Source organism: Borostomias antarcticus (genome assembly GCF_949987555.1).
Source record: "Borostomias antarcticus genome assembly, chromosome: 19".
Taxonomy (NCBI): Eukaryota; Metazoa; Chordata; class Actinopteri; order Stomiiformes; family Stomiidae; genus Borostomias; species Borostomias antarcticus.
In genome coordinates, this window is record NC_140252.1 from 2,659,309 (window position 1) to 2,686,182 (window position 26,874).

The 26,874-nt window shown below is 47.4% G+C and overlaps 1 protein-coding gene across 2 annotated transcripts; it reads right to left on the bottom strand.

Annotated features, from left to right (window-relative positions):
* On the bottom strand, positions 1–24,974 carry LOC311321606 (WD repeat-containing protein 26). Of its 2 annotated transcripts, none has more exons than XM_084453603.1 (14): positions 24,245–24,974; positions 22,259–22,358; positions 16,237–16,293; positions 13,894–14,030; positions 10,946–11,043; positions 10,575–10,806; positions 9,588–9,726; positions 9,331–9,471; positions 8,356–8,475; positions 7,420–7,565; positions 7,117–7,195; positions 2,717–2,846; positions 798–992; positions 1–605 (listed from the first exon to the last, which is right to left on the bottom strand). In XM_084453603.1, exons 1-14 carry the CDS (start codon positions 24,550–24,552, stop codon positions 580–582), a joined length of 1,908 nt encoding a protein of 635 aa, XP_084309729.1. In that variant the 5' UTR covers positions 24,553–24,974; the 3' UTR covers positions 1–579. The 2 variants fall into 2 exon arrangements, with proteins under 2 accessions (XP_084309729.1, XP_084309728.1); XM_084453602.1 differs by having other exon boundaries at positions 2–605; positions 10,650–10,806; positions 24,245–24,696.
* Between the last annotated feature and the right edge of the window lie 1,900 nt (positions 24,975–26,874).

Here is a 26,874-nt window from a genome sequence, read left to right on the forward strand (position 1 = left end):
GAGAAAATGAACAGAGTAAAAGACTTTGTGACCGCCCCTACCACCCCCCCTCCCTCCCTCCCCTCCCCCACGGACACACACAGGTACGTGAGCGAGACACAGACAGACACAGTCCAATCGGAAGACGGCTGGTCTGAAATGGCTGTGTGGCGTCGGGTGGGGGGGGGGGGGGGGGGGGTGGGCAGCCCGGAGGCCCAGCGTGGAGGCGGGTTTCCTGGGGACGATGGGGTAGATGGTGTCGAGTCCCTGGTGTGGCCATGGTCTTGCTACGGGATGGAGCGTCAGTCGGAGGAGCGTAACCAGCGTAAGGAATGGATCTCCCAGGCTCGCTGGTTCTTCAGGTCACTGGTTCTGGGTTTTGGCTGAAGACCCGGTTCTTCTAAGAGTTGTGTTCAAGCTCATCCCCCCCACAGTCGCCTCACACATCACAAGACGTGTTTACTTTGTGTTTTTGCTTGTCTTGTTGTCGTTGTTTTCTCTTGTCGGTGTTGGATTTCGTACGCTCGTTCTGATATTTTTGTTTTTTTATGTTGTCATATTTGTGTTAAAGAGAAGAAGTTTTCGGTTCCAAAGTCACCATCAACTGTCCATGTTACTGCAGTTCTCTGAAGAGACAAGACAGACAAATTTTGCAGTTTGAAATATTCACATTACATTAGCATTATATATTAGCAACCAAAACGCTAGCATTAAGCTACCGAAAATGCTAGCAATGATGAGCTGTCACAGTAGCAGCCTTTCAGCTCTAGGCCAACAACGCGCTTTAGCGTTTGACCAGGGAGCTGACGGCTCATTACCGTTGATGCCGTCCGCTTCCTGCGTGTCGAGGAAGGGCGCGGGGCCCCAGACGCGCACGGTGCCGTCGTCAGAGGCCGAGGCCATAAGGCCGGGGATGGCAGGGTTCCAGCTGACACAGTTGACGGTGCGCGTGTGTCCTGTCAGCTCCGCGATGGGCAGCTCACTACGCCGGTGCCAGATATACACTTTATGGTCTGGAGGAGACAGAGGGGGGGTAGATATACACTTTATGGTCTGGAGAAGACAAGAGAGGGGGTAGATATACACTTTATGGTCTGGAGGAGACAGAGAGGGGGTAGATATACACTTTATGGTCTGAAGAAGACAGGGGGGGGGGGGTAGATATACACTTTATGGTCTGGAGAAGACAGGGGGGGGGGGGTAGATATACACTTTATGGTCTGGAGGAGACAGAGGTGTAGATATACTAATAATAGACAGAGGTGTAGATATACTGGTAGCAGTTCTTTTTCCTTTAGAAAAATCCTACCTGTGGAAGTTATGCATGCTATCAGTGACGATGAGTGTAGTGGCGCTGGTCCTGATGGATTGGAGGGCAGGTTTGTTAAGCTTGCCTGTCATATATTAATGTATCCTCTTGCTGACTTATTTAACTTATCTCTGTCAACGTGTACACTTCCTTCCATCTGGAAATGCGTAAATATGAATCCACTCCATAAAGGTGGTGACCATCTGATGAACTACAGACCCATTTCCATTATTAGTGCCATTGCAAACATTTTTGAGAAACTCATTTGTAAACAGTTCTCATTACATGAATGACTGACATCTTATCCCAATCTGGCTTCAGACCAAATTTCTCCACCATTACTGCTCTCCCTAAAATTTACTAATGATGTTATCTTTTGAAGAGGGTCAGCTTACTGGCTCAATTTTTATAGATCTCACCAAGGCTTTCGACTTGGTTGATCATTACCTACTTTTGGATAAACTTCACTCGGAAGTTTATCGGAACAGGCTCTATTCCGGAACAGGCTCTATTCTGGTTCAATTCTTATCTACATAACAGACATTGTACTGTTTATCATGGTAGTCAGTCAGGTTATCTCATTATGGACAAAGGTGTGCCACAAGGTTCTTCTTTAGGTCCCCTCCTTTTTTCCCCATCTTTATTAAAAATCTCCCAAAAATATGCTCTGATTGTAATGTTCATTTATATGCTGATGACACTTATTTATACATCCAGCTCTGATATTTATCAAATACAAAGCTCTCTGCAATCTGATTTTAATGCTGTTCAAAACTGGTTTTATAACAACAAACTTATATTGAAAAAAAATTCTTATAGCATGCTATTTGGCACTAGATACACACTTTGTACATGTAACAACTTGAGTATGAACTTCTGTGATGGGTCACCACTTGCTGATGTATTTAAATATCTGGGTGTATGGCTGGATCCTGAACTTTTTTTTAGGCCTCATATTGATTCAGTCATTAAGAAAATAAATTGCAGTCTGCAATTATTATACCGCTCAATAAATTGTTTCACCCTTCAGGTAAGAAAAATAATTTCTCAGTTAGTTTTACCTATTCTGGATTATGCAGATATTGTTTATCAGAACACCTCTGAATCTCATCTTCATTCTCTAAATGAAGTATACAGTCTGTGTAGATTTAGAGGTGTCCATATTGTACCCATCATTGTATCATGTATGAATTGCTTAACTGGCCATCTCGCAATGCCAGAAAGCATTCTCATTTGCTGCAATTTATTTTTAAATGTATTTTTCTTAACCATCATTCTTATTTAAAGCAATACTGGGCTGGGAGGTGTTCAGAAGGTTGAAAGGGGTATTCCCAGATTTTAATTGATGCAAAAAAAAAAATCAAGAAACTCAAAAATGAAGTGTTATTCACCCGACAGCGATATGTGAAATGGCATGGATGGATGTACCTTCGCTGCCGCTGGCGATGAAGTCCTCGTTGTGTCCTCCGAAGCAGGAGTGGATGGTGTAGAAGCCCTGAGTCACGCCCTGGTACTTCCTCACCAGCACCCGGTCCTGCAGGTCCCACAGATGCACTCCCTGCCGGGAAGGGAAGGGGGGGTACGTTACCGCACGCACACACACACAGGGATCAGTGGCACCAACACATACTCACCATCTCTAACCCACACACACATCCACACGGACACACACACACAGGCAGGCAGGCACACACACGCACACACACGCCCACACACACAGGCACGCACAAGCTCAATGGCCAAACGTGATGCACTCCGGGCACTTTCACACCTGATAGTCCGCTTCCTTGGTTCGCACAAGATGAGAGAATAATACGCGGTTTCATTTTCCTGCTGATTCGATCGCTTGCGCACCCATTCGTTTGCTCTGGTCTGAATCAGTTGATTGAGTTGGTGAAGCGAGCCAAAACGCAGCGCCACAAGTCACGTGAGGACGCGCCTGTGAAATGCATTATGCCTGCTATGGGTAAAAAGGTGTGAAATAATTGACAAATGATTAATCAGGCATCACTGATAGGATTGCTGTATATCAGACAGGGCTTAAAAACTAAATTATTTTATTATATCGGTTCACTCCGAGCAGAACCAGCATATTTAACGTTTCCGTTCTCGTGTTCCGCCACCAACATAGCGTTCCTGAACCGGTTAAGAACGAAAAATAACGTTCCGTTCACCGTTCCGGGGGTGTTAGCCTATTAAGACTCTATAGGCCTACAGTATTTCTTGTAAGGTATAATCAACAAGTCTAGGGTTGTGGTGGCCTTATTTCCAACACTATTAGCCTTGGTGATGTGTGCTGTAGTGAAGCCTTGTTGATTATCTTACAAGAAATAGGCAACATTAGTCCTATTCCCGTATGCCCTTAATCCACACCGTAAACTATGCGCAGGTCTATCATACTGTAAGTCATCATCATAGCTCATCATCCTCTTAAAATATTGTCTTGTACTGTTGCTGCAAGCTATTTTATTCTGCGCCTGTAGGCCTATTGTTTGTTTTTATTTCGTTTTATAATGTTTTATGTTATTTATTTATTATGTATTAACTTATGTCTTGCCAACTACCTGTACAGCACTTTGGCTCGACCACAGTCGTTTTTAAATGTGCTCTATAAATAAAATTTGAGTTGAGTTGAGATAGCAAACAAAAATATTCTCTTGTGGCGATACACATTTCAGAGACATCGGCCAGACTGCTGCTGCTTGTATGCCTGTACGACAGCAAACATCATTTAGTGAACATTTAATAGGCCTATCTCTTGATCACTAGGCCGATAAAAAGCCCTTACCTGACTGGAAGTTATAGCCATTCAACGGAGCGCTTCGTTAGGCCTACTCGTGGCCTATTCAGACGGCACTAGGCCTATATGGTACTGTATAGGCTACGACTGTATCCACACGCTAATAATCTCTCACCATACCATAAACGTCTGAACTAGGCTATGGTGTGTTGTTGTAATATCTAAATCTCTTCATTTCGCTAAGCTAGCATTTAAGATCCTGACTGAAATAACAGATTTAGGGGCCTAGGCTACATTACAAAAACAGGACAAGATGTAGGCTACAAATTTAATACATTTAAAAGGCTCCGCTTTTTTTCTTTTCTTCTTTTTTAAAATTATTTTAAGTTATATAGGCCTACTACAAAGAACGAAAAATAACGTTATTAACCAGTTTTAAAGATTTAAAATGAACTTTTCTGTTCGGGAACAATTAAAGACCATTTCGTTTTCGTTCCCGTTTCTGTTTCCGTTCCTTGAACCGGTTCGGAGCTTTGATATCAGATACAAGGTGTTGCCTCACAGTAAAACCAAGGGAAGCAATGATTATGCATCATATCGTAATAACTCCAGCCCAGTAGGACCTCCTTTCTGTTGAGCTGTCATACAGCCTGTGTACTCTGCCTATACTTTAGAAATACAAGCTTATATCGGTGGTGGTAGGTTATCAGTTTTGATATAAGCTATATACACACATTTCCAGTGCTCACTCTGACACAACCTAGCAGTAGGACTGATGGAAGCTTGCTAGTAGCTTTAAGACCACCCAACAGTAGGGTTGCCACCTTCAATGGGGAAAAATAGAACAGAACACAAATCAAGCAGGGGTCTGGGGGTCCTCCCCCATGAGATTATGAGTGTCAGACATCTCATTTCCTGCATTCTAGTGAATTGCACCCATTCATGTTTAATGCATCAAGTTCAAAGTCCTCTGCTATTCTCATCATGAATGAAGTAAATAAATAGCCAATAAGAGTAGGCACAGCTACATTGATTCAGAGGCCCTCTAGCGTGTGATTAAAACGGCACAGAACATCTCAGGAGTAGCCTTCCCCTCACTCCAGAGCATCTACCAGACCAGAGCATCTACCAGACCAGAGCATCTACCAGACCAGAGCATCTACCAGACCAGGGCCATCAGGAGGGCTGGGAACATCATTAAGGACAGCACACACCCTCAGCACATCCTCTTCACACTGCTGCCATCAGGCAAACGCTACCGAAGTGTCCAGGACAGCTAGACTCAAACAGTTTCTATCCACAGGCCATCAGGCTTGGAAATGACTCTTAGCCTCTCACCATCCATAATCTACCCCTCATCCTCTCTCTCTCTCTCCTCCCTAGTGATACAGTATATATCTATCTATCATCATGGTGTCAGAGAGGTAAACTAGGTCTCTCTCTCTCTCTCTCTCTCTCTCTCTCTCTCTCTCTCTCCCTCTCCCTCTCCCTCCCTCCCTCCCTCCCTCCACTGGAGGACAAAGCAAAGTAATCATGTCATTGTGTGGTGTAACCACTGTGTCTAACCATGCACATGACAATAAACTTCTTGAATCTTGAATCATATTAAGATCAAATCAATAAACATCAGATCATAGACATGGGCAAAATGTTTGGTCTGGTAAACTTGGAAATAGCAAATGACCTGGACGACCACAGAGACCAGACATTGGCATAATGGTTGTTTATAAGTTTCATCATCACTGTGTAAGTTTTAAGGCTGCCTTCAATCATGACGCCGTTCTATTACCGTACCTGGTCTAGGCGCTCTCGCATAGGCTATGGTTTTGTTATTTCTCATATCATTCCAAGCATGTGAAGAGGTAGTAGTGTAGGCTATATGCATTAGAGTGGGGTGTGCACGAAAATACAGGACAAATCGTGTCCCGTATTGATTCAGTAAGGGACAGTGAATTTTATTTCTCAGTACAGGACGATCCCTTACTCTCCCTTATTATACGGGACGGGTGGCAGCCCTACCTAAGAGCACTGATCAAAGCTTGCTAGTAGCTTCACCAAGCTCATACATGAGCTCTGGGACCCTGACAAATCAAAGACACATCATTATTAAGATTAGCCTAACATTGCATTAATCAATTGTGAGAATAACTAGCCAGCTAGCTATATTGCATATAAACATTAAAAGTATGCGCTTCCCCAGGGCAGCTCAGGAGATTTGAGGCCAAGGAGTCTCATGAACACCGTACTGTTTGAGGCGCAAGCATGCTGCTTGCTGCGCCACCGTTAAAATCAGAACAGGTTGTAGAGCTGCCCAAAACTAGCAAGGTTAAAGACAACTATGGAAAGCTTTGGCTAGCATTGTCAACCTACTGGTAAACTCTAGTTTATGGTCTGATCTAGATTTGTCAAAGCATTTTGTACGGTGAAATTAAATTAAAATGCAACTGAGCTGGTCCATTATTATGGTTGGTCAACAGTAGCTAGCTAGTTATACAACTTATAGCTATTAACAGTAGCTAGCCAGTAGTGATCACACTCCATAGATATGAACAACAGTAACGAGCTAGTTATCAAACTCTATAACTAGCTAGTTATCAAACTCCATAGCTATGAACAACAGCAGCTAGCTAGTTATCAAACTCTATAGCTAAACACACAGCACTAACTCAAACCCCTGAAGCTAATGTTAGTTAGCAATGTAACAACATTAGTTAATGTTAGCTAGTGAAATTAGCAGATTACTGGCCGTGCAGTTGGCTTGTTATGGCTACGGGAGCTGGTTTAATCCCAAAATGAGCAAAGCTACAGTTGGGTGGGATCGAGGTCGGATCACGTTCTTGCCACAAAGGAACCGTACCAGAGTATATTTGCAACGGTACCGAGACCACCACAAGGTCTCTGGTTGTTTTGGTCCTCACCTGAGTGCGAGTGCTGTGTTCACACGTGCCCAAACGAACCGCACCAAGGGGGGGGAAACAAACTCTGGTTCCATTTAACCATTTAACAAAAACAAGGCAGGTGTGAAAGCGCCACACACACACGCACACGCACACACACACACACACACACACACAGTCCAGTGGCTCACCTGAGTTGCTACATTTAACAAAGCTAATCTTCCGTTCTTGGAAACAGTGAAAGACATGATAGGGTGGTCCTCCTGAACTCTGCAAGAGGCAAACACAAAAGTGCAACGGTCACTGGGCTGTGGTCATTCCCTTCCAATACAGTACATCTATAAAGTCAATATGGAAAATGCATCGCAGTAAAATCGCAACGCTGCTCTTTATTTTTTCGACATACGCTATGGCACCATAAGGGACTGTGACATGAATGAGGTGGGACTGAGGCAGATATTTGGTCAGGCACATGGAGGAACGGCCATGCTCACATGTTTCTGTCCGTAAGGTCCTCAAAGTTGTAACCCCGGATGCGCTGGTGCGTGTCGGAGGCCAGCACGGTCCGGCCGTCACTCAGACACCACAGGCACTGCACACGCACGCCCTCCCAGGAGTCCAGCAGGTTACCGTCCAGGTCCTGAGGAGCAGATACAGACCTGGTCAATCGCTACAACACACACATGCACTGCACACGCACGTACACGCACGCACGCACGCACACACACGCAGACACACATGCACACACTCTAATGGCCTAACAATTTATGTCCTGAGAGGCAGGGAATTCTATACACACACACAATAACACGGTCCAACAAATTACCTCACAGATATTGAAAGACAATTACGCAAACAACCAGACTAATAGTCCTACACGCCAACAAACAATACACCAATATATCACACAGACAAGACCCTAGGATGAATAAATGACAAACATTCCTACAATCAAACTGACACAGATAAACAGACACGCGATGCTGACAGTCAGACGAGGTAAACCTCATGTCTTAAGAGGGTCAGCCAGGTTAATGTTTAGCTCATCAATAAGTGGGTGGAGAGTCCAGTCTATAAGCAGCTTACACACACAGTCCTAACAGCTAGCCTACACACACACACACACACACACACACACACACACACAGTCCTAACAGCTAGCCTACACACACACACACACACACACAGTCCTAACAGCTAGCCTACACACACACACACACACAGTCCTAACAGCTAGCCTACACACACACACACACACATACACACACACACACACACAGTCCTAACAGCTGGCCTACACACACACACACACACACACACACACAGTCCTAACAGCTGGCCTACACACACACACACAGTCCTAACAGCTGGCCTACACACACACACACACACACACACACACACACACAGTCAGTCTACTGGACACTTACACACTGGTAGAACTGCCCCCTCTGCCCCCCGGTGACGAAGCGCTTGCCGTCTGGGTTCCAGGCCACGCTGGTCAGGCTGTCCTCGTGGGACTGGCTCATTTTCGTCCGCAGCTCCCCCGTCTGACCACCGGGGGGGGAGAGAGAGCAGGAGGTCACTGAGTGCACTGCCTAGTTACCGTCTGTCAGCCCGGCAGGCCTCCTCTCCTCATATCCTCAAAGCACCATTTCTCTCGTTTTCTGATGCTCAGGCTATGTTCTTACATCCCCCCACTATTACATATCCTGCTGTGTGTGTTTGCAAACAACCATGCATCTTGTTTGTGCATCCTTCACTGTGTGATTAGACAGCGGGTCTGCAGGGACTCATTCCCTCTTACATCCCCTTGAAACATGCATCTAGTGACACAGTGAACGCCTGGACAAACAATCTGGCAGGATGTACAGTATAATTGTGGAAAATACTAGAAAGTAGTCTTAAAAGGGGCAAAGTCATGCTTGTTTCAGTTGATATTATTTGGATTAAATGGTTCAATTCTGTGTGTAGGCCCTTTTTTAATCACCGTCAGTGTAGCTGTTTTGTATATATGGGAAATATGCCGGCAAAACATCAAAGGGCAAACAGGCCCAGTGACAGGTGCTCAAATTCCACCCTCCAAAAACCCCAAATCCAATCTTTGTGATTTTGTGGGGAAAATATGAAGCATTAAATGGTAGATTAGAACGTCTGTGCTCCTTTAACGTAAGAAAACCGCAGAAATGTCCTTTAAGTAAGAGAGGTGGACAGGTCTGTAAAAACACCTCCGCTGCAGAAGAACAGCCCTGGACAGATATGGAGGCGGCACGGGAGTGGAGCTGTCCGTTAACGCTCAACAGTGGGATGTGTGATAGCCAGTGACATCAGAGAGACTCTCAGTCCTCTGACCGAAACCACGCCCCCCCCGCCCGGGGACTGGGCGTGGCGGTGGCCGTGGTTACCTGGACGTTCCAGAGCCAGAGCTCGGAGCAGTCGTCGGGTCCGCAGGCGATCAGGTAGGCGTCGTCGGGGCTCCAGGCCAGGTAGGACACGCCGTAGGCATGACCCTCCAGGGTCCGCAGCAGCTTCAGCTGGTGGCTCTCCTGACCAGGGGAGGAGGAGGAGGGACATAAGTGTGTGTGTGTGTGTGTGTGTGTGTGTGTGTGTGTGTGTGTGTGTGTGTGTGTGTGTGTGTTTGTGTGTGTGGAGAGACACTCACAGAGTCCACCTGCCAGATGATGACAGTTGTGTCTTTGGATCCGGTGGCCAGCTTGGTTCCGTCATTGGAGAACTTACAGAACCACACCTCGTTACAGTGCTCCGTCAGGATCTGCTGGGTGTAGCAGGGGAACTGCTTCCTGTGGGTGGAGGTCACATGACCAGGAGAGAGGCGGGTTAGCTTAGGTCACATGACCAGGAGAGAGGCAGGTTAGCTAAGGTCACATGACCAGGAGAGAGGCAGGTTAGCTAAGGTCACATGACCAGGAGAGAGGCAGGTTAGCTAAGGTCACATGACCAGGAGAGAGGCAGGTTAGCTAAGGTCACATGACCAGGAGAGAGGCAGGTTAGCTAAGGTCACATGACCAGGAGAGAGGCAGGTTAGCTAAGGTCACATGACCAGGAGAGAGGCGGGTTAGCTAAGGTCACATGACCAGGAGAGAGGCGGGTTAGCTAAGGTCACATGACCAGGAGAGGGGCAGGTTAGCTAAGGTCACATGACCAGGAGAGAGGCGGGTTAGCTAAGGTCACCTGACCAGGAGAGAGGCAGGTTAGCTAAGGTCACATGACCAGGAGAGGGGCAGGTTAGCTAAGGTCACATGACCAGGAGAGAGGCAGGTTAGCTTAGGTCACATGACCAGGAGAGAGGCAGGTTAGCTAATAAATTAAGATGGCACCAAAACAGGAGATAAAGAGGGGGACAATGATGAAAATCACTATATGTACATCGTCCCTGACTTCCTTTCTATAACGCGCATTGTGTTGCCTTTGTGTATAAAATGCGCTATATTCATAAAGTTTGATTTGAAAATAAATGCCTCTAATTTGGCAAATTGGGATTCATCCAGGTCTAATGGGCAACACTTCCTCGTTGCCCAGCTCCAGACAGTCTTATACCATCTGCAAAATACTACCCAACACTTGCCCCCCCCTACCCCCCCCACACACACCCCCACCCCCACCACAAACCACAATGAAACCAACTGACCCAAGTCCTGAAAGTGCAGACGTCTGGGGTGAGTCCAGTACTTCTACAGTGCCGGTACAGGGCGGCGGTACTGACCGGCTGCAGACGTGGTCCAGGAGCAGGGAGACGGAGTCCAGGCTGCTGTCCAGCTTGGTGTTGTGGTAGAGACAGCGGTCCCTCTGCAGCTCCACCGCCTGCCGGAGCAGCGTCTGGAGCCGGCGCGGGGGCAGCATCACCGACGGAGGCAGGTAGGCTGGCCAAACACACAACGCCACACACCCGGGGTCACTTTGTCATCGAGGGAGAGCGCTGAGCAAGAGTGGGGTACATTGGTGTGTGTGTGTGTTTGTGTGTGTCATCCAGCGTGTGTATGTGTTTTTGGCTGCACACACTCTGTAGCTTGTCCAGCAGTCGGCAGCGCGACGCCATGCCCTTGCCCTCCCACTCCGCCTTGGCGCGCAGGTCCTCGGCGTGGCTGCACATCAGATAGCTGCACCACACAACAGAGACAAGCCAGAGAACAGTCACGGAGCCCAGCCTAGGCCACGCCCCCCTCATCAGCGGGTCACCGAGCCAGGTACCTACTGGCTGCGACAAATCTTATACAGCTCAACTGACAGTGCGAGTGTGATCGGACGCTTCCGCTCATCCGTGCGCAGATGGGGCTTGGTATCCTGTGCGGCGTGCGAGCGTGGCGCTGAGGAACAAACCGCGCGTCATCCAGGACTGCCCGATATATCGGACACCCAACGGAATGCGTGGCCTGACGGTTTTGGATGACGAAGCGGTGACGTGGCTCCTGGAGGTGTGCCCGGATATATAGCCCGGGTGACCCCTCACCCAGGCTCGGGGGGGTAAAAGGATAGCCCCTCACCCAGGCTCGGGGGGGTAAAAGGATAGCCCCTCACCAAGGCTCGGGGGGGTAAAAGGATAGCCCCTCGGCCCCGAGCCTGGGGAGGAGAGGAGAACACAACACCTAACCCGCACGACGAAGAGGAAGTGATTGGTCGATGGGCATTGCGAACATGTGTTGTTGACTAATCTAAATGACAGCGCTAGCAGACAGGCCGAGTGTATAAACATGGGTCTGGATTAACTGACTGATTAATGGGGCACAGTCACGCAGTTGATATTACTTGGAATGAATGCTCAAATTCTGTGTGAAGGCCTTTTTAAAGGGCACTGCATATTTTTTTACCTACCTAAAATCGGTTTCTGGGGTCTCAAAAGTGAATTTTAATGTCCTATGCAGAAAAAACCTCACATTTCTCCCCTGAACCATCTTATTATCCTGAACTATCTTATTATTATCCTGAACCATCTTATTATTATCCTGAACCATCTTATTATTATCCTGAACCATCTTATTATTATCCTGAACCATCTTATTATCCTGAACCATCTTATTATTATCCTGAACCATCTTATTATCCTGAACCATCTTATTATCCTGAACCATCTTATTATCCTGAACCATCTTATTATCCTGAACCATCTTATTATTATCCTGAACCATCTTATTATTATCCTGAACCATCTTATTATTATCCTGAACCATCTTATTATTATCCTGAACCATCTTATTATTATCCTGAACCATCTTATTATTATCCTGAACCATCTTATTATTATCCTGAACCATCTTATTATTATCCTGAACCATCTTATTATTATCCTGAACCATCTTATTACGTCTGTCTGAATGGGTTCCTGGGAAAGCCCCGTTGACCAATGAGATGGAGGAGGAGGGGAGGGGGAGGGGTGCCAATTTCTTCACTAAGAGTTGGAACAAGATGTAGCGGTACGTGTGGATTTTTGCAGCCCAAAACAGACCAGCGATGCGGCATAATTCCTGATGTGACGCGCTTTACTCGGCTGGGAAACAAACGGGCGTTCAGAGCGGAAGGAAACCTGGGCGCTAGGGCGGGACTATGGTAACGCTCCTCGATCTACGTCACCAAAACGTCAGGAACAACGAGGAAAACTCAACCATGCTGCTGACAATAAACAAACCACTGGGTTGTTTGATATCAATTGTTGTACATTGGTAGGACCATCAGAGAGCAACATGTATATGATAAACACATTACAAAATGGATTTAGCCCTTTAAAATCCCCGTCAGCGTAGCCGCTTCCCTACACGGAACACGGAATTGTGGAAAAACAAAACCAAAAATGTCAGCATGCTTTGTGGCGATTTTCTTTTCAGAACATTAACGGACACCATTGACCACTTGGTGAGTTTCCTGTCTTTGAAGATGAGAGTTTATGGTGTATTTGAGGGATTGTGTCTATGCACCTATGGATCGATTGAGTGTGTTAGCGGCGACGGGCTGTATCTTGAGGGTGCACCGTTTCACGAAACCGTTGTATATGATGGTATATAACCTTTTAACATGGCTTTTAATGACAAATTCTGAACCTGTCCTTTAAGCATTTAATCCAAATGATATCAACTGGAACAAGTGTGACTGTGCCACTAAGACTTGACGTAGCATGTGCTCTTAATGTCTTCCTGCAGAACTAATGAGTTGATTGACTCGACCGAGCCCCGTGTCCAAGTGATTAAACGCTGATACGACAGGAGGGGTTGGCTGTCATGCTGAATGCGCTAAAGCGATCTGCGTTGACTAATTGGCGGAGACAATGAGCATGATTAGATAAGAGTGATATGAAAACCTACTTGCTGAGTGCATTAATGAGGCCAGTTTTAATTGAGGAGATTGGTTTGATTTAAGGGGCGGACGTTCATTTTCAGTTTCCGTTCTTCCACCTCTGCTGGCCGCCGTCTCTATGGGGCTTGCTCCTCCCCCTTGCCGAGGTTCTTCTCTGATTGGGCGCCGCGATGGTGGGAGGAGCTTCTGCATACAGACTCTACCCGTCTTTCCCAGGAGACTCCAGACCCGTCACTTTAGAGAAGTCCTGGGCTCCTCCCCCACTGACTCTCCCCACCACTTTCTCACCTCAACTCACATCATGCAGCGTCCCCCCCCCATCGCCCCCCCAGCTTCCCACAAAATTGGACCAATCACAAAACTGTTTACAAGTGCGTGGTGTTGCAGGCGTATTCAGAACCAGAGCAGACCCGGAGATGGTTCTGTCCATATTGCTGCTGTGAACACGAATCGAGCTATGGTCCGAGTGCAACATTGTAACATAATATTATCTGAATCTGAAAAAAAATCAGATATGAATGTGGTCTTACACTTTGGACAAAAGCATCTGCTAAATTACTAAAATGTAAATGTACAAAAAATAATGTGAAGGTAATGGAAAGTGTGCATTAATTTGAGTCCATAACGGAGCAGATGGCTGGGTGTGGGTGTTGAGAGAAGGGTACCCGCTGAGGACGTGGATGCGGTCTGTGTTGTACTTGAGGGGCGTCAGCTCCCCACGCAGCACCTGCAGTGCCTCCAGAACCCGGCCGTCCTCCAGGTACTCCAGGTACTTCTGCTGCAGCAGCAGGAACTTCATACGCTGGGAAGAGACGCCGGGGAGGGAGGGTGGGGGTCGAGAGAGAGATGGGTGGACGGGGGAGCGAGAGAGAGAGAGAGGAGAGAGAGAGAGAGAGAGAGAGAGATGGGCGGGTGGGGGGTAAGTGAGAGAGAGAGAGAGAGAGAGATGGGCGGGTGGGGGGTAAGTGAGAGAGAGAGAGAGAGAGAGAGAGAGAGAGAGAGAGAGAGAGAGATGGGCGGGGGTGGGGGGTAAGTGAGAGAGAGAGAGAGAGAGAGAGAGAGAGAGAGAGAGATGGGCGGGTGGGGGGTAAGTGAGAGAGAGAGAGAGAGAGAGAGATGGCGGGTGGGGGGTAAGTGAGAGAGAGAGAGAGAGAGAGAGAGAGAGATGGGCGGGTGGGGGGTAAGTGAGAGAGAGAGAGAGAGAGAGAGATGGGCGGGTGGGGGTAAGTGGAGAGAGAGAGAGAGAGAGAGAGAGAGAGATGGCGGGTGGGGGGTAAGTGAGAGAGAGAGAGAGAGAGAGAGAGAGAGAGAGATGGGCGGGTGGGGGGTAAGTGAGAGAGAGGAGAGAGAGAGAGAGAGAGATGGGCGGGTGGGGGGGTAAGTGAGAGAGAGAGAGAGAGATGGGCGGGCAGGGGGGAAGTGAGAGAGAGAGAGAGAGAGAGAGAGAGAGAGAGAGAGAGAGAGATGGGCGGGCAGGGGGGAAGTGAGAGAGAGAGAGAGAGAGAGAGAGAGAGAGAGAGAGAGAGAGAGATGGGCGGAGTGGGGGGTAAGTGAGAGAGAGAGAGAAAGAGAGAGATGGGCGGGTGGGGGGTAAGTGAGAGAGAGAGAGAGAGAGAGAGAGAGAGAGAGAGAGATGAGCGGGTGGGGGGTAAGTTGAGAGAGAGAGAGAGAGAGAGAGAGAGAGAGAGAGAGAGAGAGAGAGAGAAGGGCGGGTGGGGGGTAAGTGAGAGAGAGAGAGAGAGAGAGAGAGATGGGCGGGGGGTAAGTGTGAGAGAGAGAGAGAGAGAGAGAGAGATGGGCGGGCAGGGGGGAAGTGAGAGAGAGAGAGAGAGAGAGAGAGAGAGAGAGAGATGGGCGGGCGGGGGTAAGAGAGAGAGAGAGAGAGATGGGCGGGCAGGGGGGAAGTGAAGAGAGAGAGAGAGAGAGAGAGAGAGAGATGGGCGGGTGGGGGTTAAGTGAGAGTGAGAGAGAGAGAGAGAGAGAGATGGGCGGGCGGGGGTTAAGTGAGAGAGAGAGAGAGATGGGCGGGCAGTGGGGGAGAGAGAGAGAGAGAGATGGGCGGGCGGGGGTAAGAGAGAGAGAGAGAGAGAGATGGGCGGGCAGGGGGGAAGTGAAGAGAGAGAGAGAGAGAGAGAGAGAGATGGGCGGGTGGGGGGTAAGTGAGAGTGAGAGAGAGAGAGAGAGATGGGCGGGCGGGGGGTAAGTGAGAGAGAGAGAGAGAGAGAGAGATGGGCGGGCAGTGGGGGAGAGAGAGAGAGAGAGAGAGAGAGAGAGAGAGAGAGAGAGAGAGAGAGAGAGATGGGCGGGTGGGGGGTAAGTGAGAGTGAGAGAGAGAGAGATGGGCGGGCGGGGGGTAAGTGAGAGAGAGAGAGAGAGAGATGGGCGGGTGGGGGGTAAGTGAGAGTGAGAGAGAGAGAGATGGGCGGGCGGGGGGTAAGTGAGAGAGAGAGAGAGAGAGATGGGCGGGCGGGGGGTAAGTGAGAGAGAGAGAGAGAGAGATGGGCGGGTGGGGGGTAAGTGAGAGTGAGAGAGAGAGAGATGGGCGGGCGGGGGGTAAGTGAGAGAGAGAGAGAGAGAGATGGGTGGGCGGGGGGTAAGTGAGAGAGAGAGAGAGAGAGAGAGAGAGAGAGAGAGATGGGCAGAAAAGACAGGAAGACGGAAGCATGAAGACCCTTTTGGTGGCTGCTCATTATTAAGTGTCATAACTTCATGGACATTTCACTGTTAACAGTGACCCAAGCTAGCCTGTATCATAACCCATACGTTGTGCAGATTCACCCAGAGCCCTACACAAACCCAGTCCCTCTGAACAGAAGAAGGTACAGATTCACCCAGAGCCCTACACAAACCCAGTCCCTCTGAACAGAAGAAGGTACAGATTCACCCAGAGCCCTACACAAACCCAGTCCCTCTGAACAGAAGGAGGTACAGAAGAATCTTTAGGCTGGATTCTAAAGAACCATTCTAGAATGCGCCCCGGCCTGCCTGGTTGGGGTCGGGAGGCTCACCACAATGGCGTTGGGAGAATGCATCAGCGCTCTCAGCTCGTTGAGATCATTCTCAGCCTGGACCAAAACAAAGAGAAAGAGAGAGAGAGAGAGAGAGAGAGAGAGAGAGAGAGAGGGGGGGGGCAGGGGGGGGAGGGAGAGAGAGAGAGAGAGAGAGAGAGAGAGAGAGGGTCAGGTCAGCACTTTCCCTCCGTGTAAAAACCCCCAACAAAAACAAAAAGACATATGACAACACATGGCCAATAGTAAGGCACCCGGCCGCCACAGTGTTCCTGGGTGTGGTGGAGGATGTCCACACCAAGGTCTTTTTGGTCTAAACTATCCTGTGGCCGATAACTCAAAGACTTGGATTTGTTGCTCAACTTTACCAGTAACTTTATGCGGAACTTTTCAACATGACGTCTTTTTATAGAAGCCATAAAGCCAGGCTGCTGGAGAGTGTTTTGAGGTGATACGAGTTCAGCCAACTGCGCTATGTTAATGGTCACATAACACAAACTACACTGCACTCGGGCCAGATGCCAACTCGTGTCTTATAGCTGCCAAGTACTATTTTGTTGAGAAAACAAACATTTGGTGTTCAGGGTATAGTCCTGGGGGTATGTAAAAACCAAGTATATGCCTGGACCGTATGGGGCTGAGATCCACTGAATGTGTTTGTTGAGTGCACATTTCGGAGGATACTGCAGTTAAAAAAAAGAAACTTGTCCGTGAGGTGAGCTCAACGTGAAATCATGGAATGGAGAGAGGTAGTTGTTGATGCCCCTGGTGGTCAGTTGGAAGTATTAATAACTCCTATACACTCATCACGCAGACCCTAGCGAACTATCGTGCGCTCGGAAAGTAGAACCAGGATTTAATTAAGCAATAACACACAAGAGGCTCGGTGGCCTTGTGGTCAGAGTGTCCGCCCTGATTTTGGGAGACTGGTGGTTCGATCCCCGGCCGAGTCATACCAAAGACTATAAAAAGCGCAAATTCGCAATAGCGGCGACCACATACATACATGTGCAGCCAGACCCAATTTTTGTGGACCAACCAACCGATAACCAGCCGATTAAAGTGAGCTATAAAGCTTCTAGTCGTAGCGCTATATTAGCATTTGCATTAGCTTCCCAATTTGCCAAAATGGTCAAATTTGAAATGCCTGCCATTTCCTGGTTTTATGAGTTATCTGCAAATGTTTTGACAGGGTAGAACGTGGTAGTGGGCTACCCATGCAGTCAGTTTCCTAGATTATTGTTGCAAAAAGTTATAAGCACTTGAAAATTGTATCCAAATTTTTTTTTTTTTTTTTTTTTTTTAATTTGTCCTCCATCTTGGGTTGGATCTCTCAGCTTTTAAGTTTCCTTTTATAGGTTTTGCCAAATGTTAAACCTGAAGAAAAATCCAATAAAACGGACCTTATGGGTTCTTGAGGCAAATTTGTCCCCACAAGGAAAGACATAAGTGGACCAAGTTGTATACATTTTCTTCAAACAGCATATAAATGCCAGCATTTTGAAATTTGTGTTTTAAATCGGTTACTATAGCGCCACCTATTTACGAATCATGGTATTTGGCTCCGCCCAGCGACCGCTGGCAGAGGGTATATTTTCAGTTGTGTGTGTTATTTTGTTTGTTCGTTCATCACATAGCAGGATTATACAAAAACTACCGGAGCGATTTTCATGAAACTGGGTGGAGGGGTGCAGCATGGGCCAAGTTAGAACACATGAAACTGGGTGGAGGGGTGCAGCATGGGCCAAGTTAGAACACATGAAACTGGGTGGAGGGGTGTAGCATGGGCCAAGTTAGAACACATGAAACTGGGTGGAGGGGTGCAGCATGGGCCAAGTTAGAACACATGAAACTGGGTGGAGGGGTGCAGCATGGGCCAAGTTAGAACACATGAAACTGGGTGGAGGGGTGGAGCATGGGCCAAGTTAGAACACATGAAACTGGGTGGAGGGGTGGAGCATGGGCCAAGTTAGAACACACTACATTTTGGTGCAGATCAGAATCACTGGGCGGATACATGAATTAAAAGAAAACAATATTTGCCATACTTGGACCGGCTTCCTTCCCTTTATGTCTACTTATCTTGCCTGGTTTAATGTACTGCCGGTGGCTGAGCGGTAATGTATCAGTCTAGCAATGCGAAGACCCGGGTTCGGTTCCTGGGTTCAGCTTTTGATATCCACTTTTTTATTTTGCTGTTTACGCCCAATATTGTCTTATGTTTCTATGCATGTAAAACTAAATCATATCTGATTCATGACAAACAAATCAGATAAATACTGTATTAGGAAAAGTTACATTTTCTTTGCCTGGATCCTGTGGTATTAGCCTACATATAAATCATAAGCTACATGCACATCTGGGCTGAGGTTTTGCACCTTGAGTGCCAGGTTTCACTATGTGTTCTTTTTAATTTGAGTCTTGAAGCAAACAAAAAAAACAGTATTATCCGTCACATATCAGGATTATACAAAAACTACCACTACGATTTTCACGAAACTCAATGGAGGGATGTAGCATAAGCCAACTTAGAACCCAACCCAGAGACATGGATACTGGGCTAGTGCCCCTCTACCCCTCCCAGAGGCATGGACACTGGGCTAGTGCCCCTCTACCCCTCCCAGAGGCATGGACACTGGGCTAGTGCGCTTCTACCCCTCCCAGAGGCACGGACACTGGGCTAGTGCGCTTCTAACCCTCCCAGAGGCACGGACACTGGGCTAGTACCCGTCCTTTTTACCCCCCCGAGGAATGAACACTGGACTTAATTTCTGTATATAGTTTTGTAACATGTCTTCTGTTATTTTCTGTAATGGCTGATTGAAAAAAAAAATACACAAGTAAACAAGTATGTTCAGTTGTGTTCATACATGACGAGCACCTCTAATAAAAACCACCATCAGTTACACCACCAAAAAGCTTAATTTTCAATGGTGCAAGTGTGCTATATTTATACCTTTATAGTTTTACCTTCTTCTGCCCCCCTATCCTGTGGAGTTCCCCAAGGTTCTATTTTGGGACCCATTTTATTTTCGTTATATCTCCTCCCGCTTGGTTATATTTTAAGAAAGCATAGCATCTCCTACCACCTGTACGCAGAGGACTCTCAAATCTATCTGCCCCTTAAAAGAAATAATGGCTCACTGTTGCCCTTGTTGGAGTGTCTAAAGGACATTAAGGCATGGATGTCCTTAAACTTTCTAAATGTCAATGAAAGTGAAACAGAAGTAATTTTTTTGGACCAAGTGGCGATGTTGCCTCCTCTATGGACCTGGGACCCCTGCAGCCTCATGTAAAGCCTTGGTCACCAATCTTGGTGTCAAAATAGACAATGCTTTTAAACTCGACAAGCAGATAAATTCTGTGGTCAAGTCCAGTTTTTATCATTTGAGGCTGTTATCTAAACTCAAACCTGTTCTATCTTTTAAGAATTTTGAGTGTATAGTTCATGCGTTTATCTCAGCCCGTTTGGTCTTTTGTAACGCCCTTTATGCCGTAAATGGCGTAAATTAAGCCTCCCTTGAATGTTTACAGCTGGTCCAAAACTCTGCAGCGAATCTGTTAACAGGAACGCGCAAACATGAGCACATTACACCTATCCTGGCCTCCCTCCATTGGCTTCCGGTACATTTTAGAATTCATTTTAGGATTTTGCTTTTTGTTTTCAAATCATTAAATGGATGGGCTCCTCAGAACATTGCAGCCCTCCTTCAGGTGCACACCCCTTCCAGGGCTCTGAGGTCTACTGATCAGCTGAGGCTTGTTGTCCCCAAAACTCGGCAGAGGGGACCGCGCTTTTTCAGTAGTAGCCCCTAAACTATGTAACAACCTGCCTCCCCATGTGAAAATGCCCCCCACCCTTGAAACACTCAAGTCTCGCCTTAAGTCCCACCTCTTTTCTTTGGCTTTTTGATTCAGTGTGAGCCGTGCTCTATTTGTCTATGTGCTTTATTGTCATTTTTTGTGTTGTGTATGTCTACAGCTGGAGTGAATTGTGTTTTTGTGTTTGTATTGTCTCGAGCTCTTGTGTTTAGTCTTGAGTCACTGTGTATTTGCTTTAACAGTCTTGTGATTTATTGTTTTAGTTTTTAGAGTGTCTGACATTGTTCTCGTGTGCAGCACTTTGGAAACCTTGTGTTTTTTAAATGTGCTAAAGAAATAAAGTGGATTGGATTGGATAACCATTTCAACTCGATTACACCAACAAAATGCATTAATGAGCGGAGCCCGGTGCATTTCTCGTTCTTTCTGGCATGGTTAGGCTACTCATGGTCTCTAGGTGCAGACATGCAAATTTAGAGCATTTTTGGGTCAAAGACTTTGAGTAATCCAGGAAAGGCTTTGTGGACCAACCAACCAACAGAGCGAGATATAGAGCTGCTGGTCGCAGCTAAAAAATAAAAAAAAAGGTACCCAATGCCTCCCTGCTTGGCACTCAGCATGAGTGATCGGTTTGGGGGTAAGTCCCTGCGACATACTAGCATCGTATCCAGGGGGTGTACTTGTACATCAAGCTGCCTCACGCTAAGGAATCAGGAGATAGGCTCCTGCCCTATGGGCCACCAGCCATTGGTTCTCAAGGCTACTTAGCTACTTAATTACTTTGATAGTCTAATATAAATGTTCTAATTTGAGCCTACTGAAACATTACAGGCTATAAGGCTAGTCTACTGTTCTTAAATTAAACAAAATAACTCACATTGAGTTATTTGCCAAGTAATAATCTGTAAAGACAGGCTGAACTACAGTTTTACACTGGAAAACAAAAGAGAGCGAGTGACTTCAGGAGCCCTGCTCAACGAGTGCAGGCTGGCTGCTGCTGAGTGCTTGGATATATTGTTGAACTTATTAGCAAGCAATTAGCTTATCATACAAGTCCATTTAAAAAAAAAAAGAAGAGTTAAACTAGTCGTATAATCAGTTACAAAATCACTGTGTAGTCCTCATTGAAAATAGTCTCTGCGCACATCCCTAGCTTTCAGACCTCAGTCCAAAATAGTTCTCCATTGTTGACTGTTGCTATAGGAAAGCTAGCTAGCTAGCTAGCGGCTAATATAGACTTCATGAAAGTAGGCTGTGTGTCCCAAAGTTTCTGCCCCCTTTCAACTAAAAGCAAAGTGTGTTGTTATCAACTGGCATTGCTAACAATGGCTAACTTGGCTAGAACTGGTATTGCAAAAGATCAGGTTAAAGTGGGTTTTTCGTCTTGTTGTTTCTGGAACGCGGAACGTTTCTGGAATGTGACGTCATTCCTGGCCACTTCCCAGGCAACTGGAAAACATCAGCCTCAGAGCAGCTACAGGTCTGTTCTGTATTTAACCAACTGTAATCACTTATCACACAATCAGCGTTAACCATATCAAAAAAAGCAAGCTTTCTTCCACCCCAACATGATTAACTTCTCCATGTTTGTCATTATTGTTGTAGTGTTGATCCCGCCCCTTCTTTGGTCCAATTGGTCGGCTAGGATTAAAGGGGCATTGATGAGCGCTGTGTTTTAGCAAAAGTAGAACCATTTTCAATTCCGAAAAACGCTGGGAGCCCATGACCACAACGCTAGCGATCAGCACCTAGGCGGGCATAAAACATGACACTCCCATTTAGGCTAAATTAATGAGAAAGAAAAAACAACCCCCATTGGTCATGCGGCCTTACTGCTGGGTTTAATGGACACAGGTTTATATGGCAAAAGGAGAAAAGTAGCTTTCCTTCCCCCATACGGAAGTCAATCAATAACTGACAACTGATGTCATGGTTAAACTGTCTGTTAAAGTGTTGTGAAATGGACCTGATTAAGCCCAGGTTATGGGTCAGTCTAATAAACTGGAACTTCAGTAATGAGTAGTCCAACATTCAGTTGGGGTTTTATTTTAGCTGTCTGCACACCGTAGTACCTGAAAAAGTGTATTTTGTTATGTGCGTGAATATCACACCTTGAGCCATATGGATGCTTGACCATACACACACACACGCACACACACACGGCAGGAAGCTGTTATAACCATAGTAACCTCAAACCCACCTTGTCCCACTCTCCCTCCATGACGTGGTTGCGGAACTTAGTGGCTGAGGGATGTTCAAGTCTGCAACCCGACTCCTGCATCAGCAGGTCAACTGTCTGACTGCAGAGAGAGAGAGAGAGAGAGAGAGAGAGAGAGAGAGAGAGAGAGAGGGGGTGGAAGGGGGAGAGAGGTGTGGGGGGTAAAATTGAAGACAGAGAGATGGGGTTGGTGATGTTACTTTACAGATGATGTAAACTGTGCTTAGCTGACAGAGACGTGACATCACCTGCTACATACACATAATAGTAGTGATATACCCGGCAGAGAGGCGAACAAAGAAGGATGAGTAAGGGACAACATGAACTCCTATCAGAAAAGGCATGCTGAATTATTAAACGCATTAACATCAAAACACAAGCAGCCAAATGGGATCTACAGCACGTCCAACACTAGAAGTGATGCGACTTTATAATAAGGTGTTCGTACCAGAGCTGTCACACTGGGATATCTTTGTTTAGACCCTAGCAGCCTGCCGAGGAGGAGGGGGGGGTCTGACACCTCGGCATAATGACATCATCCTCAGGTATCAAACGAATGGCGCAGCACAATGTTTCCAAGCGTCACTGGCCCAGTCCGTCCTGCACGGGTTTTCGCACGCACTCCCGCATCCGGGACGTAGGGGCGTCCGCTCCCAAGCAGACAATGTACCTCCTCCACGTAAACACACATACAGCTTTCTGTACATGTCCGTGTAATGGCAGCGTTGCAACGCCGTGTCTGTCGAACCAGTACACTAGCGGCCCATGTCGGTGACAAGCGATTTAGAAGTAAGAAGGTCGAAATACAGCTCGATGCGTTCAGCAGGCGATATCTATAATTAGATTGAACCACGGTTTCTGATCTAAAACAGCTGGCTTCCAGCACCGCCATGAAACCGCACACTGGAGGGGAAGCACCGATCACCCCTAACACAGGCCTACAGATAATACTCACTGTACGGCTGGATCGAGATGTCAACTTTATTGGTCACATGCTACATCATACAAGTACAAAGAGCAGTGAAATGTGCTGTTTTTAACTGAAATGTCAAAATGGAAATCCCTGACTAATACTTGGTGCTTGTGTAGTTCTTTGTCACACAAACGACGCTGACATTACTAACAGTCTGGCAACTGCAGACAAAAATGATATTACTACAGATTAATCTGGTTGACTGTAGAAAAGACGGTGAATTGATATCCAAATAAACAGTCAGGGACTGCCAAGACGCACTCAGTAGACATACAATAGGAGGTCCTAACTGTTTTGATCGAGGTGTTTTCATCGCCTAACCAGAGAAAACACGAGTGAAAACACATCTGCGCTGTTATTGTTGGTCTCCGCACTTTTGCGCAATCCAGCAGGCATTCCTCTCAAAACCCGCAAAGTGCTCCTTTCTCCACAAACACTGTCCAAATTATTTTTCTATCAAATCCCTATAGTGACAAGTGATGCTGGTGGTGTTTGATATCCCTGTACTTATTATAAACAGAAATCTGCAGATCTGTGGCTGAATTAGCAGCTATGTAACGGCATGTAAATCCCTGTAAAAAACCTATAGCATCCGCTAACGTTACCCAACACCCACAGCCTGGACTATCTGCTCAACCAGGAGGTCGACGCCTTAGTCCATGTTAAAAGCGATCTTTTATTGTGTATAAATGTTTGGATCACCCACAGCCACGCATGCTAGTGGTGGTTATAGCTTAGCTAACGTCAGCTAGCATTGTTATTGTGCAAGATGGACCCCTTCTTCCAACCAGCCAGGCTAGTCCAGCTAGCCACCAGCCCCCTCCCCCATGTCTGTCTGTCAAACCCAACACGGCTTTAGTTTTAGCGCTAGGACACATTCCAATATCCCCAGCATTTCACCACCATGTCTATTCTGTTCACGGGGTTTCATGTGTGGTTCTTAAAAGACATTTAATGAGCCTTATCCCGTCGAATGACACATTGCGTAAACTTACTTGAGCCCCAGCCCGTGGAGATGCTGTCCTATTAGTCGGATGACATCTTCCTCGGACTGCGAGAGACGTTTCTTCTTCTTCAGCGAGCCGACCTCCGAGCCCGAACCCGAGGCCGTGGAGGCGGCGGAGGTCCCGGAGCCCGGTCCGCTCGCAGCCCCGTTATTGGTACCGACACTGGTCCCATTGTTCGTACCGGGCAGGAGTCCGTTGGAGTGAGTCCCGCCGCCCGAGGACTCCCCGTTCTGGGCGCTGTTCAGGTAGGAGAGCGGGTCCGACCCCGGTCCCTGTCCGGCCCCGTTAGCCTGCATGTTGACGCCGAGGTTGTTGACGACGCTGCGGTTGAAGTGAATGGCGGAGGCGGCTTGAGAAGAAGACGAAGAAGACGAAGAGGCGGCAGCAGCGAGTCCGAGAACAGCTCCAGAAAGGCCCGACGCGGCTGCTGAAGCCCCGGGCTCTCCTGCTCCCTCCGCCGCCGAGGCTCGGTGTTTCTTCCGCGGGGGCGGCGACGCGCCGCCGGTGTCCGAGTCGGAGGAGGAGGAAGCGGAGGCCAGAGTTTCCTCACCGAGAGCGGCCGTGGTTAGAAACCGGCGAAGCCCCGGGTGGGAAAGGAGAGTTTGAGCTCCCGGGATTTGGACCTGGTAGCCCGGCTGAACGCACTGACACCGTGTTTGCCCAGCCAGCCCGTCGCTCCGGTTGTGTTGTTGTTTGTCTGAACAGCTGCAGCTCCTAATGGAGGCACACCCTGACGTCACCGGACATTCCTACACTGCTCGGCTTCCGGGTGGAATGATTGAATCCATAGGTGGCGCTAGAGGACAAAGTCTGCATTTTAATGGCTTATGTCAGACTAAATATAGGCTACTAACAAGACTATAATATCTGCAAAACCGTGTAGTCCTATTACAATAAAAAAAAATACAATGCAAATAAACCGTAGAAAAGCTAAATATAAAAATATAATTTAAAAGGAGGGGTATCAAGTTATACATTTTCATTAAGCAGTCTGGTCAAATAGGGGATGGTAGAGTCCCTGTAGTGCTCAGTTTTTGTTGTGCTGGTCTGGAGCCGACTGGCCTGCCTGGTGCAAGTCTCAAGTGGGAGTTTTGGACGTGTTGAGCGTAACTCCGACACAGGTGTTCCCTTCGCTCTGAGTGCCGGTGTTCTGAAAAGTTGGCCTACCTCCTCAGGATGACCTACCACCCCATTATATTATGTTTAATTCATCTGTAGCGCGTCCTGTCAGGCAGGAAATATTGATAGACATTTCAACATTTCCTACCTTATAGGATGCGCTACCCATGAATTATGCACAATAATGGCTCGTATAGGGCATTCTGATAGACAATTCCTCTCTGGCAGGACAATATAATGGGTAGTAGGGCTTTCTGATAGACATTTCCTACCTGAATGTCTCTCAGAATGCCCTATAGTGTGCTCATAGTGCATCCTGTCAGAGAGGAAATGTCTATCAGAATGCCCTACGACCCATTAGTGCTTAATTCATGGGTAGCACATCCTGTCAGGTAGGAAATTTCAAAATGTCTCGGCCAAGGATCATGCGGAGGGATCTTTTTTGGATTTTCTCCAGCTGGTTTGATTGGAGGAGTGTTAGGGAGGAGTGCCACACTGGAGCACAATACTCAATGGAGGGTCGGATGTATGTTTTGAAGATGGTCACCAGATACGCTCAGCCTACACCAAAACACTTAAGCCTGCAGAGAATATGTAGCCTCCGGTTGGCAGAGGAGAGCATGTGTTTCGCCTGTTGGTCTCACTTCAAGTCTCTTTGGACCCATAGGCCAAGAATCTTAACTGAGGGCACCACTTCTGAATGGCTGGTCCATGACAGGTTGCAGGGAGGAGGGCTGGGTGAGGTGGCGCTGTTCTGCACGTCATGTCGTCCACGTACCTCCACCTGGCTGCATGGGAGCGCAAGGCACTGTCAATAGCAGCCAGGAAGATGACTGCTCCCAGCTTTGTTCCTTGTGCAACTTCACAGATCAGGTGGACCTATGAGGTCAGACAGCTCTGGTGTCTCACCTGCTGTCTGCGATCAGTCATGAAGTCCCAGACCCACGGACCCAGTCTAGCTGATGCCACCCAGTGAAACGTGAGAGTAGCTGGCGAAACACTCCTCAAAGGAGTAATGTACAGAAATACAATGTCAATTAATCAAGTACTGTATGTAGCCTACCATGTTTGTAAAAGGTGTAACCGAGTGAACCTGGGTTCTCGTCAGTCCTCGAGTAGGTAGCGAGTTGTTGGTTAACCCCCCAGTATACAGTAAATACTGTCCACCCGTGCCAATGAAGAGCTAGCTTTTCATTGGTGCAGCTGGTTAAAACGGTGTCTGTCACGTGGGAGACCGGGGTTCGATTCCCTTCCAGGGCAATGCGAAACGCATGGGTTACACATGTCCGTAGCACCCTGGACAAACCGCTGGCCATCATGGACTATGTATCCTGCCCTCAATCACTCTGGTCCAAGCCAGGCAGAGGAGCACCACCATGTCCACCATGGCACCTCGCTCGCTTCTGTGATGCTGCTGCCCCAGCACACAATCACATAGAAGATGGCACTCGCTACAACAGATTGGTTGTCTTGCTTCCTGATGTATCTTTAGCCTTAGA

Bases quoted from the DNA above. Each gene is read 5' to 3' on its own strand.
- LOC311321606 (XM_084453603.1), bottom strand. From the start codon at position 24,552: ATGCAGGCTAACGGGGCCGGACAGGGACCGGGGTCGGACCCGCTCTCC. The intron at 9,727-10,574 runs GTCAGTTGGTTT...CTCCACCCACAG, and splicing joins TCTGCACTTTCAGGACTTGG to GAAGCAGTTCCCCTGCTACA. The intron at 9,472-9,587 runs GTGAGTGTCTCT...TCCCCTGGTCAG, and splicing joins TCATCTGGCAGGTGGACTCT to GAGAGCCACCAGCTGAAGCT.